The sequence below is a fragment of the Rhinoderma darwinii genome, chromosome 6 (genome assembly GCF_050947455.1).
Source record: "Rhinoderma darwinii isolate aRhiDar2 chromosome 6, aRhiDar2.hap1, whole genome shotgun sequence".
Classification (NCBI taxonomy): domain Eukaryota; kingdom Metazoa; phylum Chordata; class Amphibia; order Anura; family Rhinodermatidae; genus Rhinoderma; species Rhinoderma darwinii.
In genome coordinates, this window is record NC_134692.1 from 32,179,775 (window position 1) to 32,206,987 (window position 27,213).

At 44.7% G+C, this 27,213-nt stretch overlaps 1 protein-coding gene across 1 annotated transcript; it reads left to right on the plus strand.

Moving 5' to 3' along the window:
* On the plus strand, positions 1-27,213 carry CYBRD1 (cytochrome b reductase 1). Its single transcript, XM_075831127.1, has 4 exons — positions 1-262; positions 22,944-23,152; positions 24,674-24,828; positions 26,553-27,213. The coding sequence occupies exons 1-4, from the start codon at positions 76-78 to the stop codon at positions 26,833-26,835; spliced, it is 834 nt and encodes a 277-aa protein (XP_075687242.1). The 5' UTR covers positions 1-75; the 3' UTR covers positions 26,836-27,213.

The window sequence follows — 27,213 nt, forward strand, 5'->3', positions numbered from 1 at the left end:
GGAGGAGGTGTAGGCCCTTTGGCTGGTTCACTGCAACCACTACACAGTTGAGTAGCAGAGTATGTGCTGCTAAACATGGAAGGTTACAAAAGTTTTCTGTTTTTCCTTGTGTCTTCCCTGATTTTAGGATTTACGTTGGTCATTTTTGCTTTGGTCTGGGTTTTACATTACAGTGACGGATTGGCATGGGATGGAGGCAATGCCGAATTTAATTGGCATCCAGTATTAATCATCACGGGCTTCATCTTCATCGAAGGGATTGGTATGTGCTTGGTATCAGTTGTTACTAATCTTATATTATCTCAGTTCTAAAACCTAACTTAATTTTGGAACAGATGCAGCAGAGCTAAGTTTGTTATTTTATTGCCTTAAAGTTGCAATGCTCTGATACATTTTTAGTTTTACTTTTTCAATGTTGGGCTGATGCAGCGTATGGCCTAGTGCAACTTGGCTGGGTATGCTGGAACTTGTAGTTCTTTAAAAGCAACTGTGGCACTTGATGCTGGATGATAGAAAATGAAGAAGTCCGTCATTGTAAACAAATGCACATTTCATAACACTACCCACCCAACATCTGACAGGAAACCGGCACTACAGGGAGTATTCTTACATAAGTATCTGCTCAAGTATTTGAATATGTGGATTGTGTGTGTGTATTATAATTATATTTATATATATATAATGCAAAATAAAATATATAATCTGTAGTTCTAAACTATATAAATATTTTGATTATGAAATATTTTTGTTAGAAATTTCCAGTTTACATGTTTAGTTTCAAGTTTAGATACAAGAATAACTAAAGTTTTTTCCTTAAAGAGGAATTCCCAGAATCGACAGTTATCACCTATCCACGGGATAAGTAATAATTGTGTGTTCACTGCGACCCCCACTGATCACTAGAACCAAGTTCTTGAACCCCCCTGTACCGCCTCACTGTTCAACCACAGTGAGGGGGACGTTGAATGGTGTGGCGATCAATAATGTTCGCTGCCGCTCCATTGAAAGTCTGTGGGAATGACGGATGCTCGGCTGTTTTCCGTCAGTCCCATAAACATTGAATGGAGCAGTGGGCACATACTCGACCACAGCTTTATTCAAGCTCTTCTTTACTGCGAGGGGGTGCAATGAGTAGAATCTGAGGATTTGGAACCCCTGTTTTTGCGATCGGTGGGTGTTCCAGCGATCAGAGAACTATCAACTATCCTGTGGGCTGTGATAATTTTAGTTTCTGGGACAACCCCTTTAATTTCACATATAAGACGCCTTTTTCTGTAGCAGGTAAGTTGTACAGACATACAGCATATTATTAATTTAAAGGCTCATACAAATGGCGTATTACGCACCCACAGAATTTCTGCAGCAAAATCTGCAGTGTGTGCATTGGGCCTAAGGCCCTGTTCACACGGCGGAATTTTTGCGGCGGCCACAGATTCCACGGCAAAATTCTGCCTCCCATTCATTTTAATGGGAACCGGACGCCACTTTTTCACGCTAGCTGAACAAAATTAGCTAACGGGAAAAAGAAGCGTCCTGCCCCATCTTCACGCGGTTTCCACACGAACCTCTCATTGAAGTCAATGAGAGGAGTCTTCCTGCTGATGGCAGGAATAATTTTGCGGCAGGACCCGCCACGCAAAATTCGCCGTGTGAACTGACCCTAAGGGTATGTTCACACGCAGTGACCAGAAACGTCTGAAAATACGGAGCTGTTTTCAGGCAAAAACAGCTCCTGATTTTCAGACGTTTTTCTATCAACTCGCGTTTTTCGCTTAGTTTTTTACGGCCGTTTTTTGGAGCTGTTTTTCAATGGAGTCAATGAAAAACGCCTCCAAAAACGTCCCAAGAAGTGTCCTGCACTTCTTTTGACGAGACGTAATTTTACGCGCCGTATTTTGACAGCGACGCGTAAAATAAAGGCTCGTGGGAACAGAACATCGTAATTCCCATTGAAAGCAATGGGCAGATGTTTGTAGGCGTAATTCGAGGCGCAAAACGCCCGAATTACGTCTGAAACCACTGCGTGTGAACATACCCTAAGGTCGGATTCACACGAGCGTGTGCGTTTTGCGCGCGCAAAAGGCACTTGACAGCTCCGTGTGTCATCACCATTTGATGCGCGGCTGCGTGATTTTCGCGCAGCCGCCATCATTATGACACTCTGTTTGTATGTTTCCAAACAGAAAAGCACGTGGTGCTTTTCTGTTTACATTCATACTTTTCACTGCTGTTGCGCGAATCACGCGCATCCCACGGAAGTGCTTCCGTGTGGTGCGCGTGATTTTCATGCACCCATTGACTTCAATGTGTGCGTGATGCGCGAAAAGCGCCCAAGGAACGGACATGTCGTGACTTTTTTTCAGCGGACGCACGGCCCCATAGACTAATATAGGTCCGTGCGACGGACGTATATCCCGTTTCGTCTGAATAAGCCCTAAGAGTGTAGTCACACATGGCAGTTTTTGTTGAAGAAATACAAAACAAGTTCATTTATCTGAATGGAAATTACAGAAATGTATCCACCCGCTGCAGAAAAATCCCCATTCAGATGAATGGATCGGATTTTCAGTCGCAAAAAATTTCTGCACCAAAATTTGCCGCATGTGAATCTACCCTTAGACACCCTGCACATGCTGCAGATTTTGTTGCAGAAATTTGTGCAACTAAAAATCAGTTCCATTGATCTGAATGGGGTTGTTTCTGCAGCATGTGCTGGGGGCCTTATGGCTCCATACAAGTTCCAAGTTGTACAGAGCTGTGATATGCCACCCATACCAACCCCATACTGTATTTCTATATGCCTCTGATTTCATGAATATATGAATCCGAGAGAAAACAGATTGTGCGATGTTCCATCAGATGCCTTATAAAGAGGGTGTTCGGAATACTCCTGTAATATAATGCAGTACAGAGCACGAAACGACAACACCGCTATAGCTCCCTAGTGCCTATAGCTCTCCACTATGGAACCATAGGGACTCCGTGTGCTGTGTCTCTGACATGCAGGAACCACCTGTTATCGATCACATCTAAGTTATGAACTTAGATGTGATCAATAACATCTCGACCCTTCGTGTCAGAGACCTGCAGGCAGGGGTGTAGCTAGGGGGGGGGGTAGGCGGGGCATGTGCCCCGGGTGCAACTAGGTGGTAGGGAAGGGGGGCGCTGTGGCAGAGCAGCTGATCGCTGCTGATAGACGCCCTGTATGTCGGACACAAGCAGCAGCGATCAGTGTTAGGGCGGATTTACACGAACGTGATTTACGTCCGTGCAACCCCCGTGATTTTCACGTGGGTTGCACGGACCTATACAAGTCTGAGGCAGTGCAGAATGTCCGTGGTTTTTGCGCAGCGTGAGTCCGCTGCGTAAAACTCACGACAGGTTCTATATTTCGGCGTTTTTCGCGCATCATGCACCCATTGAAGTCAATGGGTGCGTGGAAATCACGCGCACCGCACGGAAGCACTTCCGTGGGACGTGCCTGATTCGCGCAACAGCAGTCAAAAGTATGTTTGCAAACAGAAAAGCACCACGTGCTTTTCTGTTTACAAACATCCAAACAGAGTGTCATAATGATGGCGGCTGCACGAAAATCATGCAGCCGCGCATCCTATGTGATGCCACACGGAGCTGTAAAGTGCCTTTTGCGCGCGCGAAACGCTGCGTTTTTTGCGCGCGCAAAACGCACACGCTCGTGGAAATCTGCCCTTAGGAAGAGCCAGGAGTTCATGCGGCAGCATTCTGACTTGGGTCTGTGACGGCCTGGGAGTGGACCAGTCCAGTCACATGACCTGTCACCTGACCTCACTGGTCCACTCCCGGGCTGTCACCGAGCCTAGTCAGAAGGAACTCCACCGCTGCCTGCGCCGCATGACCTCCTCGACTCCTTAGGTGAGTCACATCAGGCAGAGAGGAGAGTGGTAGGTAGGCTACTGCTCTCCGCTCTGTTTACAGTGTGGCGCTATTTACAAGGGGGGTGGCGGTCTGTGTGTGGCACTATCTACAAGGGGGGAGTGTGCCGCTATCTACAAGGGGGGCAACAGGCTGTGTGTGGCACTATCTACAAAGAGGGTTGCGTTGGTGCTGTTTACAAGGGGGGCTGTGTATGGTGCTATCTATAAGGGGCTGTGTTTGGCACTATTTACAAGGGGGGCTGTGTGGCGCTGTTTGGCGCTGTTTACAAGGGGGGTCAGTGTGGCGCTTTTTACAAGGGGGTCAGTGTGGCGCTATTTACAAGTAGAGGCTGTGTGGCGCTATATACAAGCGGGGCTGTGTGGCATAATCTACAAGGGGGCTGTGTGTGCCACTATCTACAAGGGGGGGTTGTGTGGCACTATCTACAACAGGGGGGCTGTGTGGCACTATCTACAACAGGGGGGCTGTGTGGCACTATCTACAACAGGGGGGCTGTGTGGCACTATCTACAACAGGGGGGCTGTGTGGCACTATCTACAACAGGGGGGCTGTGTGGCACTATCTACAACAGGGGGCTGTGTGGCACTATCTACAACAGGGGGGCTGTGTGGCACTATCTACAACAGGGGGGCTGTGTGGCACTATCTACAACAGGGGGCTGTGTGGCACTATCTACAACAGGGGGGCTGTGTGTCACTATCTACAACGGGGGCTGTGTGGCACTATCTACAACAGGGGGGCTGTGTGGCACTATCTACAACTGGGGGGCTGTGTGGCGTTAACTACAAGGGGGGGGGCTTTGTGTGGAGCTATCTACAGGGGGCTGTGTGGCGTTATATACAAGAGGGGGGCTGTGTGTGGCACTATCTACAGGCAGCTGTGTGTGGCACTATCTACAGGGGGCTATGTGTGGCGCTATCTACAAGGGGTCTGTGTATGGCACTATCTACAGGCATCTGTGTGTGGCATTATCTACAAGGGGCTGTGTGTGGCCTCTTTAATTTATTTTCTTCTAATTTAATGTTATGGTAACTCCCTTATAGAACTATATCGCTTGTAAAAATTACAAATAGTTTTATGCTCGAGTTACATTAAAAAAATTGTGAAAAAAAAATTACACCTCATTGATTGTTAGAGCAAGCAAACACGGCGAGGGGGAAGGAAATGCCGGGAAAGAAGTTGGGGGGGGGGGGCAATCTGAATCTTTGCCCCGGGTGCAGGAGAACCTAGCTACGCCTCTGCCTGCAGGACCCGCTGACACTGAACCTGTCAGTGCCGCGGACCTGGTGGATACAGGTTTCAGCGCTAGATACAGCTGCTCAGTATACAGGATACAAAGCAGTTTTATCTCAAAAAGTAAAAATAGTTTTTAATAAAAAGTAATTAGAAAGTTGCACAAAACACAATAGTTGTTTTTTGTTTTAAATTAAAATGTCTATTTCAAAGGTGTACATAGCCTTTAAGGCCATATTATCCCAGAGTTTCCTAGAAAATCCCTTATTTGCTAAGCAGGCACCCAGCAGGTGACATATCCTGATCTCCACAATCTCATATACACTGCACTCCTTGATCAGCATGGCTGCCATTCCTGAATGCTGATGAAAAATAATGGTCGTTTTTACATGGCCAGATTTCCTGCCTGTTAATATGATCGTTCGCCCCCCATACGTGTTTTATTTTGTCGGCAGCAAATCCCCTGTAACACGGGGAGACGTGCTGCCGCCAAGTGACTGTTTTTTTGGCCTTTTGGTATAAAAGATGCGATCAGCTGACAAATGAGCATTTGCTCGATTGTCGGCTGACTGCTGCCCTGTTTACGCAGGGCAATGATCAGGAACAAGCGTTTGTACGAGCGCTCTTTTACCCGGTCATTGGCCTGTCTGAAAGGGCCTTTACTCTTACTTCAAGAATTACTCCCTGAAAGGGTTACTTTGACGTGGTTGTGAAATAACCAGAAATAATTTCCAGAGCCAAGATGCAACTGAGCTTGTCATGAGTGATGTCATTCAACCACTAAAAGTTCTATAATTCCACACGGTGCATATTAGGTCTGTTTTCGGTCTCTGGGGTGAAATAGAATGTTTTAATTCACTGACGGCAAGCAGAGTAGTTACAATCTAGCAAAAATTTTCAAGTGCGAGAAGTATTAAAAACGGTGCAATAGGAAAACTCTCCTCATTGCTGATAGCAACCAATCAGTGATTTTATTTTTTCATGTTTGTCTACTTTTATTTTATCTTTCTTGACCATACCAAAAGGTTTTACATTCTTCGCCGGTGGTTACTTTTATTCTGCATGTGAATTGTTTGGCCTACGTCATTAATCATATGACCGCCAAATATCAATGCTTTGGTTAATTCATGCACACTACCATAAGGTCTGTGTGTGATTGTGATGAGATACTACTGCTGTCTTTATAATGTGGGCTGACAGATGAAATGACTCTGTAGGGAAAGGCAGAGCTTGGCACATACATCGGCTACTGGGAACCCTAGTTTTCTGTCCTCTGATTTTTGTGGGTCACTAATTTTTTCAGCACCAAATTGCAACTCCAACTTGTGACTTTCCCGCTGTTGGGACGCTACAACACCCTGTTACTGTCGGGACATGCTGGGAGTTATAGTTTCCCAAACAGTTGGACAGTCTACTGGTCTTAAGATACATTTTTGTTTTAAAAAATAGTGGACATGTATGACAGGTCAGAGCTGGCACAGAGTTTCTGTGTGTATTATCAGTGTGTGTAGTATTAGAGACCTTTATCATAAAACATGAGACATTTTAAGCAATATGCTACAGGGATCGTTACATAAGTCTTCTTCATATAACATTTAAACCATCCCAGGGACATAAATCTGCTCAACAGTTGTTTTGCTAAAAAGTAATTTGGTCTTTATTGCTGCATATTTGGAACACAGGATGTGGAGAAAAATGTGGAATAACAAAATCCTGGACTGCACACAAAAAAAATTCATCAGGAAAATAAGAGCGAGCCGCTCTAGTGGAAGGGTTGCACATTCTGTGAACACGAGATCTTATAATTGTCTGTTCGGTATTATTTACAGCTGACTGACAGATTTCGAAGGTGTTAGCTGCAGATGAGGAATAAAAGCAGCAGCTGACCTGTCTGCATTCTTACTCCATAGAAATGTTAACATTAAACTGAACTTTTATCAGTATGTCGTTTCTCGAATGAAAAGTTGGATGCTGATTCATTTCTAGCAGTTTTCCAGATACGGAGCTCCAAATCCCCTTAAAAATGACATTCTGAATGTCTGCAGCTGCCACTAGAGGGAGCTCAGGAGCAAACAGAATACTGTGTTATTATTGAGTTCAATGGGTATGCAATAAGCTCCCTCTAGTGGTGGCTGCAGTCAGCCAGAATGTTATCTTTTAAATCTATGTCTATGCAGGGAATTTGGAGCTCTGTATCAGAAAAAAAACCTGTTTAAACTGCTAAAAATAAATATTAAGAAACTATTCAGCACAGAATTTTGTGCCTACTTAGATTAAAAACAAAATGGTGTTCAAGGGTAGACATTCACACAGGGCAATTGTGTAGGGGTATATTTTCTTAAAGGAATCTGTTAAGGATCTGCCAGGCACAGCTTCTGTGTCAACGCCCATAGGTAATCAGTCTGCACCTGCTTCTATGTCTGTGAGACTGACCCCATCTTCCACCACTCAGGATGGCAGGCTTAGGAGTGGGAGAGCCTATCACAGCCTGGCCAGACGGAGCTAGCTCCCGCCCTCTGTCTATTTATACCTGCCTTTCCTGTTCCTCCTTGCTTGTGATTCTTCTCGTTTGGTTTCCTGGCCCTGCTGCAGCTTCTTGAACTATTTGACCCGGCTTCATATTGACCCTGGCTTACTGACTACTCTCCTGCTCTGCGTTTGGTACCTCGTACACTCCTGGTTTGACTCGGCTTGTTCACTACTCTCCTGCTCTGCGTTTGGTACCTCGTACACTCCTGGTTTGACTCGGCTCGTTCACCACTCTTGTTGCTCACGGTGTTGCCGTGGGCAACTGCCCCTTTTCCCTTGCTTCTGTGTACCCTTGTCTGTCGTGCACTTATTGAGCGTAGGGACCATCACCCAGTTGTACCCCGTCGCCTAGGGCGGGTCGTTGCAAGTAGGCAGGGACTGAGTGGCGGGTAGATTAGGGCTCACTTGTCTGTTTCCCTACCCCCATCATTACATAATCACAAGCCCTTATACCTAGTCTACCCTGGTCCTTCACACTACTATGGACCCCCTTGAGACCCTGGCTCAGCAAATGCAGGGTCTCTCCCTACAGGTCCAGGCCCTGGCTGGTGAGGTCAACCAGCCTGATGCTACCATGGTAGTGCCCCTCACCTCACCTCTTGAACCCCACCTCAAGTTGCCTGACCGGTTCTCAGGGGACCGGAAGACTTTTCTCTCCTTTCGGGTGAGTTGTAGGCTCTATTTTCGCTTAAAGCCCCACTCCTCAGGTTCTGAGAGCCAGCGGGTGGGTATAATTATGTCCCGGCTCCAGGAAGGGCCCCAAGAATGGACCTTCTCCTTGGCTCCTGACGCCACTGAACTTTCCTCCGTTGATCTTTTCTTTTCTGCTCTCGGATTCATTTATGACGAGACTGACAGGACTGCCTTTGCCGAGAGTCAGCTGGTGACCTTACGTCAGGGTAAGAGACCTGTTGAGGAGTATTGCTCTGACTTTAGGAAGTGGTGCGTAGCTTCTCGGTGGAATGACCCTGCCTTAAGGTGCCAGTTTAGGTTGGGTCTGTCGAACACCCTGAAAGACCTGCTAGTTAGCTATCCCTCTTCTGACTCCCTAGACCAGGTTATGGCTTTAGCGGTACAACTTGACCGACGTCTCAGGGAACGACAACTTGAACGTTTTTGTGTTTTCTCCTCTGACTCCCCCATGACACCTCCCGAGGTTCCATTGCTTCGTTCTTCCACGGAAGACTCGGAGGTACCTATGCAACTCAGGGCCTCCGTGTCCCCCCAACAACGTAGAGAATTCCGCAGGAAGAATGGTCTCTGCTTCTATTGTGGGGATGACAAGCATCAAGTGAACACCTGTCCTAGGCGTAAAAATAAGCAGCCGGAAAACTTCCGCGCCTAAGTGATCATCGGGGAAGTCACTTGGGCGCGCAGGTATTTCCCATAAATATGAAACGTAATAAAATCTTGCTTCCCTTTCAGGTCTCTTTCGGTGGTATGTCTGCTACCGGCAGTGCCTTCGTGGATTCAGGGTCTTCTGCTAATATCATGTCTGTGGAATTTGCTATGTCTCTAGCTATGCCTTTGATTGATTTGCCTAAACCTGTCCCGGTAGTGGGTATCGACTCCACTCCTCTTGCTAATGGTTATTTTACACAGCATACCCCTGTTTTTGAACTCCTTGTTGGCTCCATGCATTTGGAGCAGTGCTCTGTACTGTTGATGCAGGGATTATCGTCCGATTTGGTTTTAGGCCTTCCCTGGTTGCAGTTGCATAATCCCACGTTTGACTGGAATACTGGGGAGCTTACCAAATGGGGTAATGAATGCTTGACGTCATGTTTTTCTGTTAATTCTATTTCTCCCCCTGAGGAGGTGAACACGCTACCTGAGTTTGTTCAGGACTTCGCTGATGTTTTCTCTAAGGAGGCCTCCGAAGTGTTACCTCCTCATAGAGAATACGATTGCGCTATTGATTTGGTACCAGGAGCTAAGCTCCCTAAGGGTAGGATATTTAATCTCTCTTGTCCCGAACGTGAAGCCATGAGAGAGTATACCCAGGAATGCCTGGCCAAGGGTTACATTCGCCCCTCTACTTCTCCGGTAGGTGCTGGCTTCTTCTTCATAGGGAAGAAGGATGGTGGTCTTAAGCCATGCATTGACTACCGTAACTTGAATAAGGTCACTGTAAGGAACCAGTATCCCCTTCCTTTGATTCCTGATCTCTTTAATCAGGTTCAGGGGGCCCAATGGTTCTCTAAGTTTGATCTACGGGGGGCGTATAACCTTATCCGCATCAAAGAGGGGGATGAGTGGAAGACTGCGTTTAACACGCCCGTCATTTTGAATACCTTGTCATGCCCTTTGGGTTGTGTAATGCTCCCGCGGTCTTCCAGAATTTCATAAATGAGATTTTAAGAGATTACCTGGGGGTATTTCTTGTAGTGTACCTTGATGACATACTTGTGTTTTCCAAGGACTGGTCCTCCCACATTGAGCATGTCAGGAAGGTGCTCCAGGTCCTTCGGGGAAACAAACTGTTTGCGAAGACCGAAAAATGTGTGTTTGGGGTGCAGGAGATACCATTTTTGGGTCAAATCCTCACTCCTCATGAATTCCGCATGGACCCCGCCAAGGTCCAGGCTGTGGCGGAATGGGTCCAACCTGCCTCCCTGAAGGCGTTACAGTGCTTCTTGGGGTACGCTAATTATTACAGGAGATTTATTGCTAACTTCTCGGTCATCGCTAAGCCTCTTACGGATCTCACTCGCAAGGGTGCTGATCTCCTCCGCTGGCCTCCTGAGGCTGTCCAGTCTTTTGAGGTCCTTAAGAAGTGCTTTATCTCGGCCCCGGTGCTGGTTCAGCCCAACCAAATGGAGCCATTTATCGTGGAGGTTGACGCGTCCGAGGTGGGAGTGGGGGCTGTCTTGTCCCAGGGTACCAGGTCCCTCACCCATCTCCATCCCTGTGCCTACTTCTCCAGGAAGTTTTCGCCCACTGAGAGTAACTATGATATTGGCAACCGCGAACTCTTAGCCATTAAATGGGCATTTGAAGAGTGGCGCCACTTCCTGAAGGGGGCTAGGCACCAGGTAACGGTCCTTACCGACCACAAGAATCTGGTTTTCCTAGAATCTGCCCGGAGGCTAAACCCGAGACAAGCTCGATGGGCATTATTTTTTACCAGATTCAACTTTTTGGTTACCTATAGGGCTGGGTCTAAAAATATTAAGGCTGATGCACTGTCGCGTAGCTTCATGGCCAGCCCTCCTTCGGAGGAAGATCCTGCTTGTATTTTGCCTCCAGGTATAATCATTTCCTCTATTGATTCTGATTTAATCTCTGAAATTGCGGCTGATCAAGGTTCAGCTCCCGGGAACCTTCCTGAGAACAAGCTGTTTGTTCCCCTGCAATTCCAGCTAAGGGTACTTAGGGAAAATCATGACTCCGCACTATCTGGTCATCCAGGCATCCTGGGTACCAAGCACCTCATTGGCAGAAACTATTGGTGGCCTGGGTTGCCTAAAGACGTTAAGGCCTACGTCGCCGCTTGTGAGGTTTGTGCTAGGTCCAAGACTCCCAGGTACCGACCAGCGGGCTTACTACGTTCTTTGCCCATTCCCCAGAGACCTGCGACCCATATCTCCATGGATTTTATCACCGATTTGCCTCCATCTCAAGGCAAGTCGGTGGTGTGGGTTGTAGTAGACCTCTTCAGTAAGATGTGCCACTTTGTGCCCCTCAAGAAACTACCCAATGCTAAGACGTTAGCTACCTTGTTTGTCAAACACATCCTGCGTCTCCATGGGGTCCCTGTCAATATTGTTTCTGACAGAGGGGTACAATTTGTTTCTTTGTTTTGGAGAGCCTTCTGTAAAAAGTTGGAGATTGATCTGTCCTTCTCCTCTGCCTTCCATCCTGAAACTAATGGCCAAACTGAGAGGACTAATCAGTCTCTAGAACAATATTTAAGGTGTTTTATCTCTGACTGTCAATATGATTGGGTCTCATTCATTCCCCTCGCCGAATTTTCCCTTAATAACCGGGTCAGTAACTCGTCAGGGGTCTCCCCCTTTTTCTGTAATTTTGGGTTTAATCCACGGTTCTCCTCCGTTTCACCTGGTAGTTCCAACAATCCCGAGGTAGAGGTCGTTCATCGGGAACTGTGCACAGTCTCGGCCCAGGTTCAGAAGAACCTAGAGGCGTCCCAGAGCATACAAAAAACTCAGGCAGATAGAAGACGTTCTGCTAACCCCTTGTTTATGGTCGGGGATCTGGTGTGGCTATCGTCTAAGAACTTGCGCCTTAAAGTCCCGTCCAAGAAGTTTGCTCCCTGGTTTATAGGGCCGTACAAGGTCATTGAAGTCCTCAATCCTTTCTCCTTCCGTCTGGAGTTGCCCCCTTCTTTTCGAGTACACAACTTGTTTCATGCCTCCCTCCTTAAACCATGTGAATGGGAATTTAGTAAATTGTATAAATTCCCCTTTTCTGACATTGTACCCAGGCCAGAAAAACATCCCCTGTGAGCCCCTGTTAAACACTTAATCTATACTAAAATCTGAGTTTAATGTGTCACGTCTACTTTGTTTGTTATTGAGTTTCCAAGTCTCACATTGTAATTGATAGTTATGGAAATATAGTATATTCAGGAATTCTAGTTTTTTGTGGACCAGCATAGTCTCAAATATTAAAATATTATGATTTACGTGCAATTTCTATTAGAGGTTGTCTCATGCAGAAGACGGTTGATTGCCACAGGTTCTGCTTCTCTACCCCACAGCGATTAGCTGTTATTGCCAGGGAAAGCCCCAGCCAGCCACACATTTCTGCTGCAGGGGAAATATAGCATTGCATGCGAGCCATTCAAAAGATGTTATAGAGCAGGGGTCTCAAACACATGGCATATGAGGCTATCATCTGCGGCCCGCGGGACACAGAGCCACTAGTGTAGGCTTTGCTCCGGGACTCTGTGGAATCCCCTGACATCGCTGTCCATATATGGACACCGATATCAGGGGCTTCCCCAGAGCCGGAGTCCCAGGAAGCGCGCTAGTATAGGCTCTGCTCTGGCACTCTGGAATCCCCTGAGATCACTGTCCATATATGGACAGTGATGTCTGGGGCTTCAGGCTCTGCTCTGAGACTCTGTGGAATCCCCTGACATCACTGTCCATATATGGACATTGATGTCAGGAGCTTCCACAGAGCCGGAGTCCCAGAGCAGAGCGCTAGTAGCATCGTGACAGTACGCTCAGGCCATGGACTCCGCTGGTCAATTCAAGGGCATGTCACCCGCCCAAGCCATGCAGGCGGACCTGCAGGATCTCCGAGCTAGACAGGATCAACTTCTTGTGGCAGTGGACTCCATGGCACAGCAGCTAGGGACACTAGCTGCTTCTCTTCCTGCCTCTATGCGAGCTCCTCAGATCGACCCTCCTGCTACACATCCTGGCAGTTCCGGCTCGGATCCTCGGTTCTCGCTGCCATTACCTTCTCGGTTCTATGGAGATGCCAGTACGTGTCGGGGGTTTCTGAACCAATGCTATATCCCTGCACGCCCGAGCATTTCGTCGGACGGAACCAAGATCAACCTTCATCGTGTCTCTACTTGCCGGCAAGGCCCTGACATGGTAAAACCCTATCTGGGAACGTCAGGGACCCGAGATCCAAGATTTCCAGGGGTTCGTGCAGTTATTCCGGACTATTTTTGAAGAGCCAGGACGAGTCTCTTCGACAGCCACTTTAACCTTCGCCAGGAGAACACATCCGTGGGCGAATACACCATCCAGTTCCGGACTCTGGCACGAGAACTATCCTGGAACAATGAGGCTTTGGTGGCATCCTTTTGGCATGGTCTGTCGTCCGAGATCAAGGACGAACTGGCCGCTCGAGATCTGCCACCTGCCCTAGACGACCTGATTCTGCTTGCCACTCGGGTGGACATAAGGCTGAAGGAGAGATCTCATGAAGTTCGTCCGAAGAGACGGCTGCCTAGACTGGCGCCCAACTTCTAGCAACCCCTCTTGCCTCCTTCTACTGCTTTGCCCGAGGTTCCGATGCAAGTGGATCGGCTAAAATTGTCCATCCAGGAGAAAGCGCAGGCGCACCTCTGGACTCGTCGTGCGTCTGTGTCCTCAGAAGCCAAAAAACCCCAGCGCCTAGGTTTCGTTGGAGAGACAACCCTGGGAGCCACTGCATTTAATCGAGAATGCTCCTCCAAACTGTTCATTCCCGTAACCATCATTGCTGGCGAGAGGCCCCATCCGGTCTTTGCCTACCTGGACTCTGGCTCTGCAGCCAATTTCATCTGCCAAGACCTTGTGGACCTTCTTCAGTTGCCCACTGTCCTGCTGGAAAGGCCATTGATCGTTGCTTCGGTAAATGGACTGCCATTGCCAGACCCAGTTGTGTCTGTGACCAAACCATTAAAACGTCAAGTGGGAGCTCCTCATGCTGAGCTCATCTCCCTGTTTGTTCTGTCCAAGGCCATCAACCCTGTGCTGCTGGCTTTGCCTTGGCTCCGTTTGCATGCCCCAGTTCTGGATTGGAACTCTTGGGAGGTTCTCCAGTGGGGCCCGAAGTGTCTTGACCGCTGTCTGGGTCATATCCAGCCACTGCAGCCTCCTCCACTTCAATCATTGGCAGGGTTGCCTTCTTGTTTCTCTATGTTCTACGATGTCTTCGATAAGAAGGAAGCTGAGACCTTGCCGCCACATCGAGCATATATGATTGTCCGATCTACTTGGTTCCTCAGTCGTCTCCTCCTCGCGGTAGAGTGTACCCTCTCTCCTTGCCAGAGACCCAGTCTATGTCGGCCTACATTAAAGAGAATCTGGAGAGGGGCTTCATTTTGTAATCCTCATCCCCGGCCGGAGCTGGGTTCTTCTTTGTCAAGAAGAAAGATGGATCCCTACGACCTTGCATTGACTACCGAAGCCTCAACCAGATCACGGTGAAGAACAGGTACCCACTGCCTTTGATTTCAGAACTGTTTGATCGCATATGGGAGGCACAGTTTTTTTCTAAACTGGACCTGTGGGTGGCCTAAAATCTGATCTGAATACGTCGAGGGAACGAGTGGAAGACTGCTTTTGATGCTCGTGATGGGCACGATGAATACCTAGTTATGCCCTTTGGCCTGTGTAACGCCCCCGCGGTGTTTCAAGAATTTGTCAATGCCATTTCTCGTGATATCCTTTATGTTTGTGTTGTGGTGTATCTCGATGACATTTAGATTTTTTTTCCCCAGATCCAGTAACTCATCAGAGTCCTGTCCGCCTGGTGTTGCTTCGTTTAAGAGAGAATCATGTTTCTGCCAAGCTGGAGAAGTGTGTGTTTGAGGAAAAAGTCTCTTCCCTTCCTGGGCTATATCATCTCCGATCAGGGTCTCAAGATGGACCCTGAGAAGGTAAAGGCTGTCCTGGAGTGGCCACACCCCCAAGGCTTAAGGGCCAAGGCTTCCTGGGATTCACCAACTTCTACCGGTTGTTCATTCCCAACTTCTCATCTTTGACTACTCCCATTTCTACCCTCACTAAAAAGGGTATGAATGCCAAGGTGTGAACTCCGGAGGCAAAAGCCGCGTTTGAATCCTTAAAGAAAAGCCTTCACGTCAGCCTCTATTCTTCACCACCCTCATGTATCCCTACAGTTTTCTTTAGAGGTGGACGCTTCCTCTGTTGGTGCTGGTGCACTGTTGTTCCAGAAAGGTTCGAAGGGCAAGACTGTAGTATGTGGCTACTATTCCAAGCTGTTTTCTTCCGCAGAGCGCAACTACTTGATTGGGGATCGTGAGTTACTGGCCATCAAGCTGGCCCTGCTGGATTGAAGACACCTACTGTAAGGCGCAGACCATCCTATCCTGGTCTTCACGTATCACAAGAACTTGACCTACCTACAGACGGCCCAGTGATTGAATCCTTGTCAAGCCAGGTGGTCGTTGTTCATTGCTTGGTTCTGGTTCGAACTCCACTACCGACCTGCCGACAAGAATGTGAGGGCCGATGCCTTGTCTAGGTAATTTGAAACTGAGGACACTGTGGAGTCCCCACAGAATATTATTGACCCTTCCTGCATCTTCTCTGTGAACCCCCTGCAAGTTAGAAACATTCCTCCGGGAAGGACTTTTGTGCGTCTGGCAGACAGAGGAAGAATCATCCTTCGCTAGGGTCACAGTTCCAAGCTGGCAGGTCACGCGGGTGCTCGTAAGACCCAAGATCTAATCGCCCGCCAGTTCTGGTGGCCCACGGTGCCCAAAGACGTTATGGACTTTGTCTCCTCATGCACGTATGCGCAGCAAATAAAGTTGCTCACTTCAGACCTGCTGGCCTGCTCCAACCACTGCCTGTGCCCTTTGCTCCCTGGCAGCATGTCGCAATGGACTTTGTCACGGATCTTCCTCCTTCTGCGGGTTGCAGTGTGATCTCGGTGGTGGTGGATCGATTTTCTAAGATGGCTCATTTAGTTCCCTTGACCGGTCTGCCTTCTGCTACATGATTGGCTGACCTCTTCATTCAACACAACTTCTGTCTGCACAGCTTGCCCCTGCATATTGTCTCGGACCGAGGGGTCCAGTTCACCTTGAAGTTTTGGAGAGCACTCTGCGGTCTCCTCGGTGTAAAGTTGGACTTCTCTTCGGCCTATCATCCCCAATCCAATGGGCAAGTCGAGAGGGTTAACCAGATTATGGAGAACGATCTGTGTCACTTTGTTTCCAGGCGACATGATGACTGGATGCAGCTGCTCCCGTGGGCAGCGTGATCCTATAATAACCACACTAGTGAGTCCACCACTTCCAGTCCGTTCTTCATCGTCTACGGCCAACATCCTCGTATACCTCTTCCTTTCTCTACTATGTCCCAGATGCCTGCAGCTGCCTCTACCTTCAGGGATGGCAACAGACCCGATCTTCTATCCTGCTGGCGGTGGACCGCATGAAGAGAAAGGCAGATACAAGAAGACGGGCTCCTCCTCCGTTTCTTCCAGGTATAAAGGTCCGGTTGTCTTTAAGGAATATCCGGCTGAGGGTGCCGTCCTGCAAATTTGCCCCTAGGTTCCTCGGACCCTTCGAAATCCTGCTACAGATCAACCTGGTGTCTTACAAGCTGCCTCCTACCCTCAAGATCCCTAACCTCTTCCATGTCTCCTTGCTGAAACCCGTGGTCCTGAACCGCTACTCCAGGACTCCTAGTTCCTCAGTGGTCCCTGGCGGCTCATCCGGGACTTTTGAACTAAGGGTGATTCTGGCCACCAAGAGGGTGGGAGGAAGGACATTTTATTTAGTTGATTGGAGTGGGTTCAGTCCAGAAGAGAGGTCTTGGGAGCCGGCGGAGAATATCGATGCCCCTGTCCTCATGAGGAAGTGTTTCTCCCGCTCTGGTCCCAAGAAGAGAGTGCGTAAGAGGGGGGGTACTGTAACGTCTATGGCCACGGCCTGTCGTTCTGACTTAGCCCTCGACAGCTGTGGCCATGGACATCCGAGTTCCTTGCAGCGTCGTCCTCCTGTGAGGCTACGGCACTTCCGGGTATCGAGACAGTCTCCGGAGGGTGCGCGCACCCGCGCGTGCATGGTCTTAAAGGGCCAGTGCGCGCATAATTGCAGGAAGTCTGCAATCTAGCTCAGAATGCTACTGGGCTATAAAAGGGGCCCTGCCCTCTTGTTCTTTGCCTAGTGTTCCCTGTTCCTGTATCCTGTTCATTACCCAAAGTTTGTCTTGCTAATGGTCCCCTAGTGTCTTCCAGTTTCCTAGTGTTCCCTGTTCCTATATCCTGTTCCCGTGATATCCAGATCTAGTGCCGTGCTGAGCTGTTGCCATGTTGTGCTGTATTCCACGCCTGTTCTGCTACGCCACGCCTGACGTCTACCTGCTCCCAGCCAAGCCTGCCTTGTTACTGTCTACATTGCCTCAGGTACCCTCTCTGGACTATAGACTCTGTACTATACCTGTTTGGCCAGCTGCCATCCCGCTACGCGGTACCGCCCAGTGGGTCCACACCCTGAATCGTGACAAATGTAATGTAGTATAGTCATAGTAATGTAGTATTGTTATAGTAATATAGTATTATTATAGTAATGTAGTATTGTTATAGTAATGTAGTATTCTACTAATGTAATGTAGAATAGTTATAGTAATGTAGTATTATTATAGTAGTTCAAATAACTAATTGTTTAACAATAATATTGTATTGTATCAAATTGTAAAGTAACGCGACCCGTCAACTTCAAATTTTTTCTATATGTGGCCCACTTACCCGGCCGAGTTTGAGACCCCTGTTATAGAGTGTCTCTCCATTCCTTCCAAGCGGAGGACCCTCCTCTATGACAGCCATATGCCAGAATAGGGCATATGGACAGGGGTTGTTGTGGTGAGACAACCCCTTTAAGACAAAAAACAAATATGCATTTGTGCTCATTTAAGTTTGTCTAAAAGCAAAGGGCCCTCACACTTCCTCAGTTCAACTTCTAGCTTTCTTGAGTTTAGTCGTGTGAACTTTTTATAAACTATTTCGGCTATGTAACTAAGTAGTCTTACTCCGCCAATGCAGCACAATTCCACACAAATTATTTTAGTTACTTAGGCTCCTTTCAAGGTTCTACAGAGAAGTCTTGGCTCTTACCATCATACCACCCTATTCTCATCATGAACCAGGAAGCCATCTCTCCACTGCCAGAGGTTAAAGAAGTGGAACACTCAATATACAGCTAATGGCTGTTTTCATGAGACAACCCCTTTAAGATGGTCACACATGTAAAAATTTGTTAGTTTGCAATTCAACAACTTTTTGCTTCTATGTCTACAGCAGATAAGGTCATCAACGTCTAAATAAACTGGCTCACTCATTGAAAATTTATCATTTATATAATTCTTTCACTGTCCCTTCAATATCGTAGCCCGCATGCCTGCAGAGGTTAATAATTTTCCTTATATTGTTTTCATAGTTGATAAACTGAACAAGAAATTGTTTTATTGTTTGTTTTTGTCATTCCTGGAAAAGCTTTAAGTTCATTAGCGTGAGCAAATATTTTTCTAGCTCTTATGAATTAGAGAGATAAGACGTCTATGATGAGGTCTTGGCTTTATGTAGTTGGAGTAGTCATGAGTCAGCTAATTCTATTCCTCTTCACCCGTTATAACGTCCTCTGCAATATGTAAAAAGAAAGGAGAAGATAATCAGCACAAAACGTCCTGTATTAAAGTCCCTGGTTTCCTGAACGTCCTCACTGGCCAACTTGTATCGCCTGGTTACTTATCGCATTAATTCAAAAAGAAAAAAACAAAAAATATTTTCCAAAACATACCAGGCACTCTTTGGGATAAGAATAATTTTATATAAATTTTTATTAAATTCCATATAAAAATATATTTTAAAGATTTTTCATATATAAATATATCTCTTTCCTCTTTTATCCATAATACAAAGATTTTTTATAGGAAAAGAAAAGGGTTTGAGAAAACACATTTGTTTCAAACTAGATGTACATAATTTAAAAAAAAAAAAAAAAAAAATTGTCTCCTGGCCAGGATACCAACACAGACTTTTATAACATTACTGCCATTAATTTATCCCCCTCTAAACACAATGACATGTCATGATGAGATATCTAGGTAATAGGTGTTCTATACATAAGCCAAAATCAGACCCATATAAGAGATTAGCTATAAGAACCGGTTCTGAAGATTTTTTTATCCAGACACCATTGGTCTCCGTTCACACTTGCGCTTTTTTCTTTTTACTCCTTCTTTTCTAATTTTGGTCCGAAACCAACAGAAACAGTTCCTCTTGTGTGATAGCAATGCAATTGTATATAAGGAGTTAAATATTCATCTTTAAATCTTCCTATACTCGGGGGCAGCCGAGATTTCACCCAAAGGTGAGCAAATTTAAGCAATGGAGCACGCTCCTACATTTAAGAGTCGGAATCCTGCTATGCTGGCATCCACGTTAAATTTTTATTCAGACACCATTGGTCTCAGTTCACACTTGCAGTTTTTGCTTTTTCCTCCTTCTTTTAGAATTTTGGTCCGAAACCAACAGGAGCAGTTCCTCTTATATAATAGCCATGCAAATATAGATAAAGAGTTGAATACTCATCTTTATGTTGATCTCGCAACTCAAGGTGGACTGAAAGTTCACTCTTTTTCACTATGTTCCTCCTCCTGGAGCAATTGTAGAGTTAAGGCAGATTTTAAAAAAAATATATCAATCGCGTTTTTCACCCCTACTTATCGCATTACCCTATAATTTTGTAATTTGGAAGTACCTGCAATTTGTTTGTGCTCTTGTTCCATCTAATTATTAAAGAATGTTATTGTAATGGCAAAATTTACTTCTGGAATAATTCTCTGGGCATATTACCATCTATCCTCTAAGTGTGGGATTCCTTATACCCTTTATATACTGTATGTGGTGTTGTGGGTGTTGGAGAAGTCAAGAAACTGTCTGTATTAAAATTTTTCGACTGTGAGCTGTTCTTGTCCTCTATGATCCCATTATATATTGGGTCTTGGAGATATGGACTGCTGAACCGGCAGTGATGTGGGTATACGCTGCTCGTATAACAATACAGGTACGACAGTTCCAATACTCCGCTGTAATATTTTTGGGTTGCCAATTTCCTGTGTTGCCTAGCATCTGTGGCTACTGTCAGGGCCGGCCTTAGGATAGATGGCGCCCCGTGCAAAGTTATCAATCGGCACCCTACCCCATCATAAAAAAATGCCCCACAAAAAAGTATAATGCCCTTTAAAGTACCCCTACACAGTATACTGCCCCCCATACAGTATAATGCCCCCATAGCTGCCCCATACAGTATGATAATATTTAATATATTATAACCCCTTCAAGGACACAGTATTTTTTCCTCTAATTGTGCCCACACAGTATTATGCCCCCTAAGTGTCCCTACATAGTAATTTGTCTGCTTAGTTGCCCCCACACAGTATAATTCCCCCCTCCCCTGGGTGCCACACACAGCCCCCTCTTGTAGATAGTGCCCCCTGTAGATTGTGCCATACAGCCCCCTGTAGATTGTGCCATACAGCCCCCTGTAGATTGTGCCATACAGCCCCCTGTAGATTGTGCCATACAGCCCCCTGTAGATTGTGCCATACAGCCCCCTGTAGATTGTGCCATACAGCCCCCTGTAGATTGTGCCATACAGCCCCCTGTAGATTGTGCCATACAGCCCCCTGTAGATTGTGCCATACAGCCCCCTGTAGATTGTGCCATACAGCCCCCTGTAGATTGTGCCATACAGCCCCCTGTAGATTGTGCCATACAGCCCCCTGTAGATAGTGTCATAAACCCCCACCTCTCCCTTGTAGACAATGCCATAATTCCCCACCTCCCCCTTGTAGACAGTGCCATAATCCCCCACCTCCTCCTTGTAGACAGTGCCATAATCCCCCACCTCCCCCTTGTAGACCGTGCCATACAGCCTCCCACCTCCCCCTTGTAGACCGTGCCATAATCCCCCACCTCCTCCATGTAGACCGTGCCATACAATCCCCCACCGCCCCCTTGTAGACCGTGCCATAATCCCCCACCTCCTCCATGTAGACCGTGCCATACAATCCCCCACCTCCCCCTTGTAGGCAGTGCAATACAGCCCCCCCAACTGCCCTTGTACACACCTAGGCAACATAACCACGACGAACGGAGTTGCTCCACAATGCCGACGACAGCATCCTTGCGTAGGCCGGCGTGATCCAGTGACGTCATTACGCCAGCCTGTGCAGGGATCCTGTCCCTGCACCTGATAGGCTGCAGGCCTCACATGTTCATATATTTCTCCTTAAGCACTTCTTACTTTTATTCTTTTCAAAGATAATTTCATGCTATATATTAGCACCTCATATTTTGGTCGATTGGAGAGATTATTTGCTAATTTACCGTTGTCTGGTCTCTTCCCATATTTTGGGCTATGGCCACAGGAACGTCACATTATTGCATGTGACCCTCGTTTTGAGTAATTTCCCTTTTTATTAAAAAAAAATATTGTTGATGGGTTTATATATATGTTTTTGTCCTTTTAATAAAGTGTTTGTATTTTTTCTCTACTTTGAACTATTGTGGGTGTGCATACTTTTTCTTTAAGTAGTTGCTTGTTGCATGTAAATCTAGTATATTTTATGCTGGTTTTGCACTTTTACGCTTTTTAGTGGTGCCCGCGGTTTCCTTGTGGTTTAGCAACGTTGCCTTTTAACTTTGCATCACAAAGAACAATGGCGGCATTTACAGAAACACCTGAAAATATACCTGACAACGGTCTCATTTTTAAGACTCAAGGTTCCCAAAGTTGGTAGTTTAATTCCTAAACTTGTGGGAGGCAGACAGAACAGATTCTTTTGGGGGGCAGAAACTTCACTTGAATTATTAGGTTGGTGAGAGAACAGCTTTATGTGAGTTTTGTGTGTAATTCTGCCATTTCATTGGGTTGTCTGCTCAATCAAGAAGCCACAAATATACAATGTAAGTCTTCACACATGGCCATATTATGGCTCAATGCATCCTCTGAGTGGTAGCAGTTTATGGGCTATGCTGTACCTTTTTTATTTGCCTCCAATTTCACATAAAAGTTTATGGCATGATCCATTGGGTGTGTCCAACTACTTCTTGGGAAGAATATCTCCATAACGCAATCCTGCGGAGACACCATATGAAAACAAATGGAATTATGGGGCTATAGGGGGAATTTATTAAGACTGACGTTTCATACACCAGTCTTAATTTAAACAGCGCTGGAGTAAGTTTTGCCTAATATTTTAAGAGGTTTATGCCTCTTAATAAATTAGAAGCATCTCGGTATGTCTGTGCACCAGAAAGGTAAATTTATGCTAGCTATAAGCTGGAGTGAATGTTCGATATACTTTATGCCAGTTTGTACTAAATTTAGCGTACCTGGAGTGCCACGCCTACTTATGCGAAGCCCCTCCCACATTAAAAAAGTGTCAGGGGTGGCGTAAAACGGCAAAGTCACAAATTATAGGGGCCAATATGGGTGTGCCATGATTTGCAACTTTTGTAATGTCATGTACAGCCATTAATAAATTCCCCTCATGTGCACATGGTTCTGCAGAGATTGTAGTGTGAAATTTCATTACATCAAACAAAATTCAAACATTAAGACTTTTTTACTTTATATTTTATTAGTATGACGGTGTTAATGTTTTTCCAAACCATGGGAGGTACCAGCATGTGAACATTATTCTTGTGCTAATTTTGGGTAACAAACAAGTAAATGTTCAGATACCATGAGAACCTTTATGTGATATTAACCTTCTGAAAGCTGACCATCCTGATGTGTACCTTTTTCTTTCCAGCAATTATAGTGTACAGGTTACCATGGACCTGGAAATGCAGCAAGCTGCTCATGAAGTGCATACACGCTGGCCTGCACCTTACAGCAGCGATTCTTGTGGTGGTGGCTTTGGTGGCTGTATTTGATTTCCACAATGCCAAAAACATTCCCAACATGTACAGTCTGCACAGCTGGGTTGGGTTGACTGTGGTCATACTGTTTTTTTTGCAGGTGAGACGAGTTAATGTTTTCAATATAAAATAACATTTTATGTAATTGATCGAAACCCGTTCCTCCACTTTCATCAACAATTTGAAGAAATTTTGAATTTACCATGTGCCATAATCTAGATCTTTTCTTTTGGTGCGGAGATCTTTTTTTTTTCAATCCTGAGCTCTTATCCAGCCTGCTCCATAAAGTTAAGAACTTGAAATAAGTGAATATTTTGGCTCTAGTGCATTGCATAGCTAATGCCCTTTTTCCACCGTAGAGGACACTTCCAATAAATAACAGAATAACTAGTTATTAGTAGCTACCAGTGTTTTGAAGGCTAAGTACATTTTTTTTAATATTTTTTTTTAAATAAATATTTGAAGTGATTTAAAAAACTTTTTGATTGACTTTTATTATAAATTGATTTTACTTTTTAAGATACTGCTTCTATGTATCCTGTATACATAGAAGCTGTATGCTTCTATCAAGGCTGATTCCGTCTGGTCAGCTGGACTGACTGCTCCGATGAGAGCTGGTCCTGCGTGTCTCTGACATGTAGGATCCAGCTATTAATGATCACATCTAAGTTTATTCTGGGTGTCAGAAGAACGCAGAACCAGTACTTAGATGTGATCAGAACTAGCTGGATCATTGTGTCAGAGACACGCAGGACTGTTTTTCAATGAGGCCGTCAGTCCAGCTGATGAGACAAAATCAACTTTGACAGAAGGATACAGCTTCTATGTATACAGGATACATAGAAGCTGTATCTTAAAATGTGAAAATCATTTTTCAAGTCAATTGATACGTTTTTTTAATATCTTAAAGCTTTGATTTATTAAATTATTATTTTTTTTAATTCAAATGTGTACATAGCCTTTAATGTCAATGTCCACTTTTTAACACCCTGAAGTTTTTCGGTCCAAAATTATGTTTTTACTAATTTCTTCATATATCTTTATAGTGGTCAGAGCTTTGTTTTTTTAATATATTGCTCCAAATCCTTTGCATAGGCATAGATTCATAAGAAAACATTCTGACTGCGTGTAGCCACCAGTAGAGGGAGCTTAGAAGTTTATTGCACACTAGAGTTCAATGTATGCACTAAGCTCCTGAGCTCCCTCTACTGGTGGCTGCAGTTAACCAGAATATTATGTTTCTGATACAGAAATATTTATAACACCTATTCTAAACCTAGCTATCCCCATTATTGGGTATGGACTCATGGATCAATCTAGAACCAACAGTACTGTAATAGTCAAAATCCAGATATTCCCCATGACCACTAATGAACCAGATCAGTGCAATATGTTGATAAATACCTAACCAAAGCATCATTATTGATCAGATGTTACAATGTTCTACAAATGTAACTTGAGAATTAGATTTCAAACTCCTTCTGAGAAAATCTCAATCATTAAAATACATCCGTCTCCTCAAAGCTAATAAATATACTTGTCTTTTCTCATATCAGACACATCTATGTTCTAAAAAATGCTAGTTATTGACTTCATACAAATTTGTTATTTTATTTTTCAGCTTGTTGTAAGTATATTTGTCTATCTTCTTCCGGTCACCCCTGTTTCCATACGAGCAGCTCTCATGCCTATCCACGTGTACTCTGGTCTCCTCTTGTTTGGAGGTGTGATTGCAACAGCACTTATGGGAATCACAGAGAAACTCATATTTTCATTGTAAGTATTGTCACAGAAAATATGACTCTCCATTTTGAATCTGTATATGATTTTTCTATCTTACTTTGGAAAACTGTTTTGGATTGACCTATATGATGAGGCCTCCTTTAAATACCCTCCATTGGTTGGGATCAGGTTTACTTACCTACAGCTAAGACATTTTACAGGCTCTATTCCATGGCTAATACCTGAGGATGCCCGAGATCAATCTCTAGATTTGGTGTCTCGAAGCTAGAAACTCACCGTTATATTTAAGCTTCCTTAAAACAAATTATGAAGCTTACTATGCAATGCTTCTCCGGGTCCAGGCAAATGGACGCAAGAATTACCATCCCTCGTTGTTCAGAATATATTTAAAAATGTTTTCGATATTATACCATGATAATTCTAAGACAATGGCGTTAATTTTTCAGAGGGCATATATATATATATATATATATATATATATATATATATTATGCCTTGGAACAAGTTCAAGATGTCACCAACAGAGCATTATGTCTGCTCCAAATTCTCAATGCCTGAAACTGATATCTATTTTTGCCTTTTGAGTTTGTCAAAAAATTCAGGATGTATGTCTCTGTACATCAGACACTTTCGCAATGTTTGGCGCAAGAGACACCACCTGCCATAAATATTATTAAAAGTAAAGTTGATTTCCTTTTTAGAATGAACTGGATTTACACATTACTTGGTAAATAAAAACAAGCTGAGGATTTTTTTTTATATGACGTGGAAGTTTTTTTCTGATACTCGGTCATCATCGACTAGAACTGCTTTGTTTCACTGTTTTCGACTTACTGACTTGTTTATGAAATGAGGAGATCCAGCTGATAAGGAGTTTTTTAGGCAATGCGTCCTTGAAAAAAAGTATACAAAATATTTCTCCTTCAGAAGGAAGAAAACGGTCACTGTAGTGCCACCTATAGATGACTACCCTGTAAGTTAATGTCCGACCCCTTATGGAGCCTTAAAACATGACTTGGGTTATTAGCCAAATCAGAGACTCTCATCTGTAGACAGCAACATTTCGTAGTTGCTCCTTTTCAGTACAAAGTAGGGTTCCGTTTGGCTGTGTGAGATAGACCGTAAATAGAAAAACAACTTGGCCACAGTATTTGCCAGTCACCAGTGTCAAAATCTTGCAAAGAAAATGGGTTTTCAAAATATCATCTTCAGGGCATCCAACCTGTTGGAGACTAGAAGGTGCTTCTCTATATTGTTATATTTTTCTTGTATTTCGATTTTTACATATCACTGTCATCTTTTTGTTTTGAGGTGGAATTTCCCTTTACATTTGTCCAGATGCATGGAGTCCATACAATTTACATATGGTATAGATAAACTACCTATGATCTATAAGCAGCCATACATTTGTGCCAATAATTGAAACCCTTATTAACCTTTGCCTTTAACAAATGTGTCTAAAGGTACATTTCGAGCTTGGCCATGCCTACTTTTTTTGCTCAGTTTCTTTTTAGGAGTAAGGAAACTTATGGCACAAATTTGGCACAATTTAACAGTAGATGCAATTTTTTAACCAGTGCCATTTCTGACAAAATCAGGCATAAACTGAATAATAAATGTTGGCTAATGTGTCCAAAATGTAGCACCCAAATTTCGTTTTTTTTACTATTGATGTTTGATGTTGAAAGTTTACAGTATTTTGCAGACCACTGCCATAATCTATGTTCTTTAATCAAATCCACATTTTCTGTTTGAAGGAAAACCCCACCGTACAGTAGTTTACCCCCACATGGAATCTTTGTGAACACGTTGGGGCTTTTGATTGCTGTTTTTGGTGGATTGATTGTATGGATAACCACACGGCCAGGCTGGAAGAGGCCACCTGAGCACGTTGAAAAAGACCAGCATCCATTTGGAAGTACCGCTGATGATGGGAGCACAACTGACTACAGCAAAGAAAAGTCTGATGTGGAGTTAAACAGTGAAGCCAGAAAAAGGAACCTGAAATTAGATGAGGCCGGGCAAAGGTCAACCATGTGACAATTATCCAAATGAAATATGTAACATTAATGTTGGAGAAGGTTCAACTGGACGCCAAAAAAGTGTGTTTTTGTGAATAAAATATATACTTAATTACTTTATGTATGGTGAGCCATAAGTTTATCTTGATGATTAATGGAATGACAATTAATACACCAAATTTGTTAATTGATTTGCAATCCACTCACCATTAGTACATATTGGGCAAAACTGATTGCCGAGTGTTAATGATAATTGGATTGTGAATCCAGTAGATCAATTCCGTCATGTAGTATTTCCTCACCAAATAATAGCTGCTAGAAAACCTGAACACAGAGCTGGAGTTTAATGTGTTTTTTTTTTGTTTTTTTTAAAATAAAGTTACTTTTTTGCAAGCTT

Excerpts from the sequence above, each read along its gene's own strand:
- CYBRD1 (XM_075831127.1), top strand. The coding sequence starts at position 76 with ATGGAAGGTTACAAAAGTTTTCTGTTTTTCCTTGTGTCTTCCCTGATT. Across the intron at positions 263-22,943 it reads CATCTTCATCGAAGGGATTG|CAATTATAGTGTACAGGTTA; the intron begins GTATGTGCTTGG and ends TTTTCTTTCCAG. Across the intron at positions 23,153-24,673 it reads TCATACTGTTTTTTTTGCAG|CTTGTTGTAAGTATATTTGT; the intron begins GTGAGACGAGTT and ends TTTATTTTTCAG.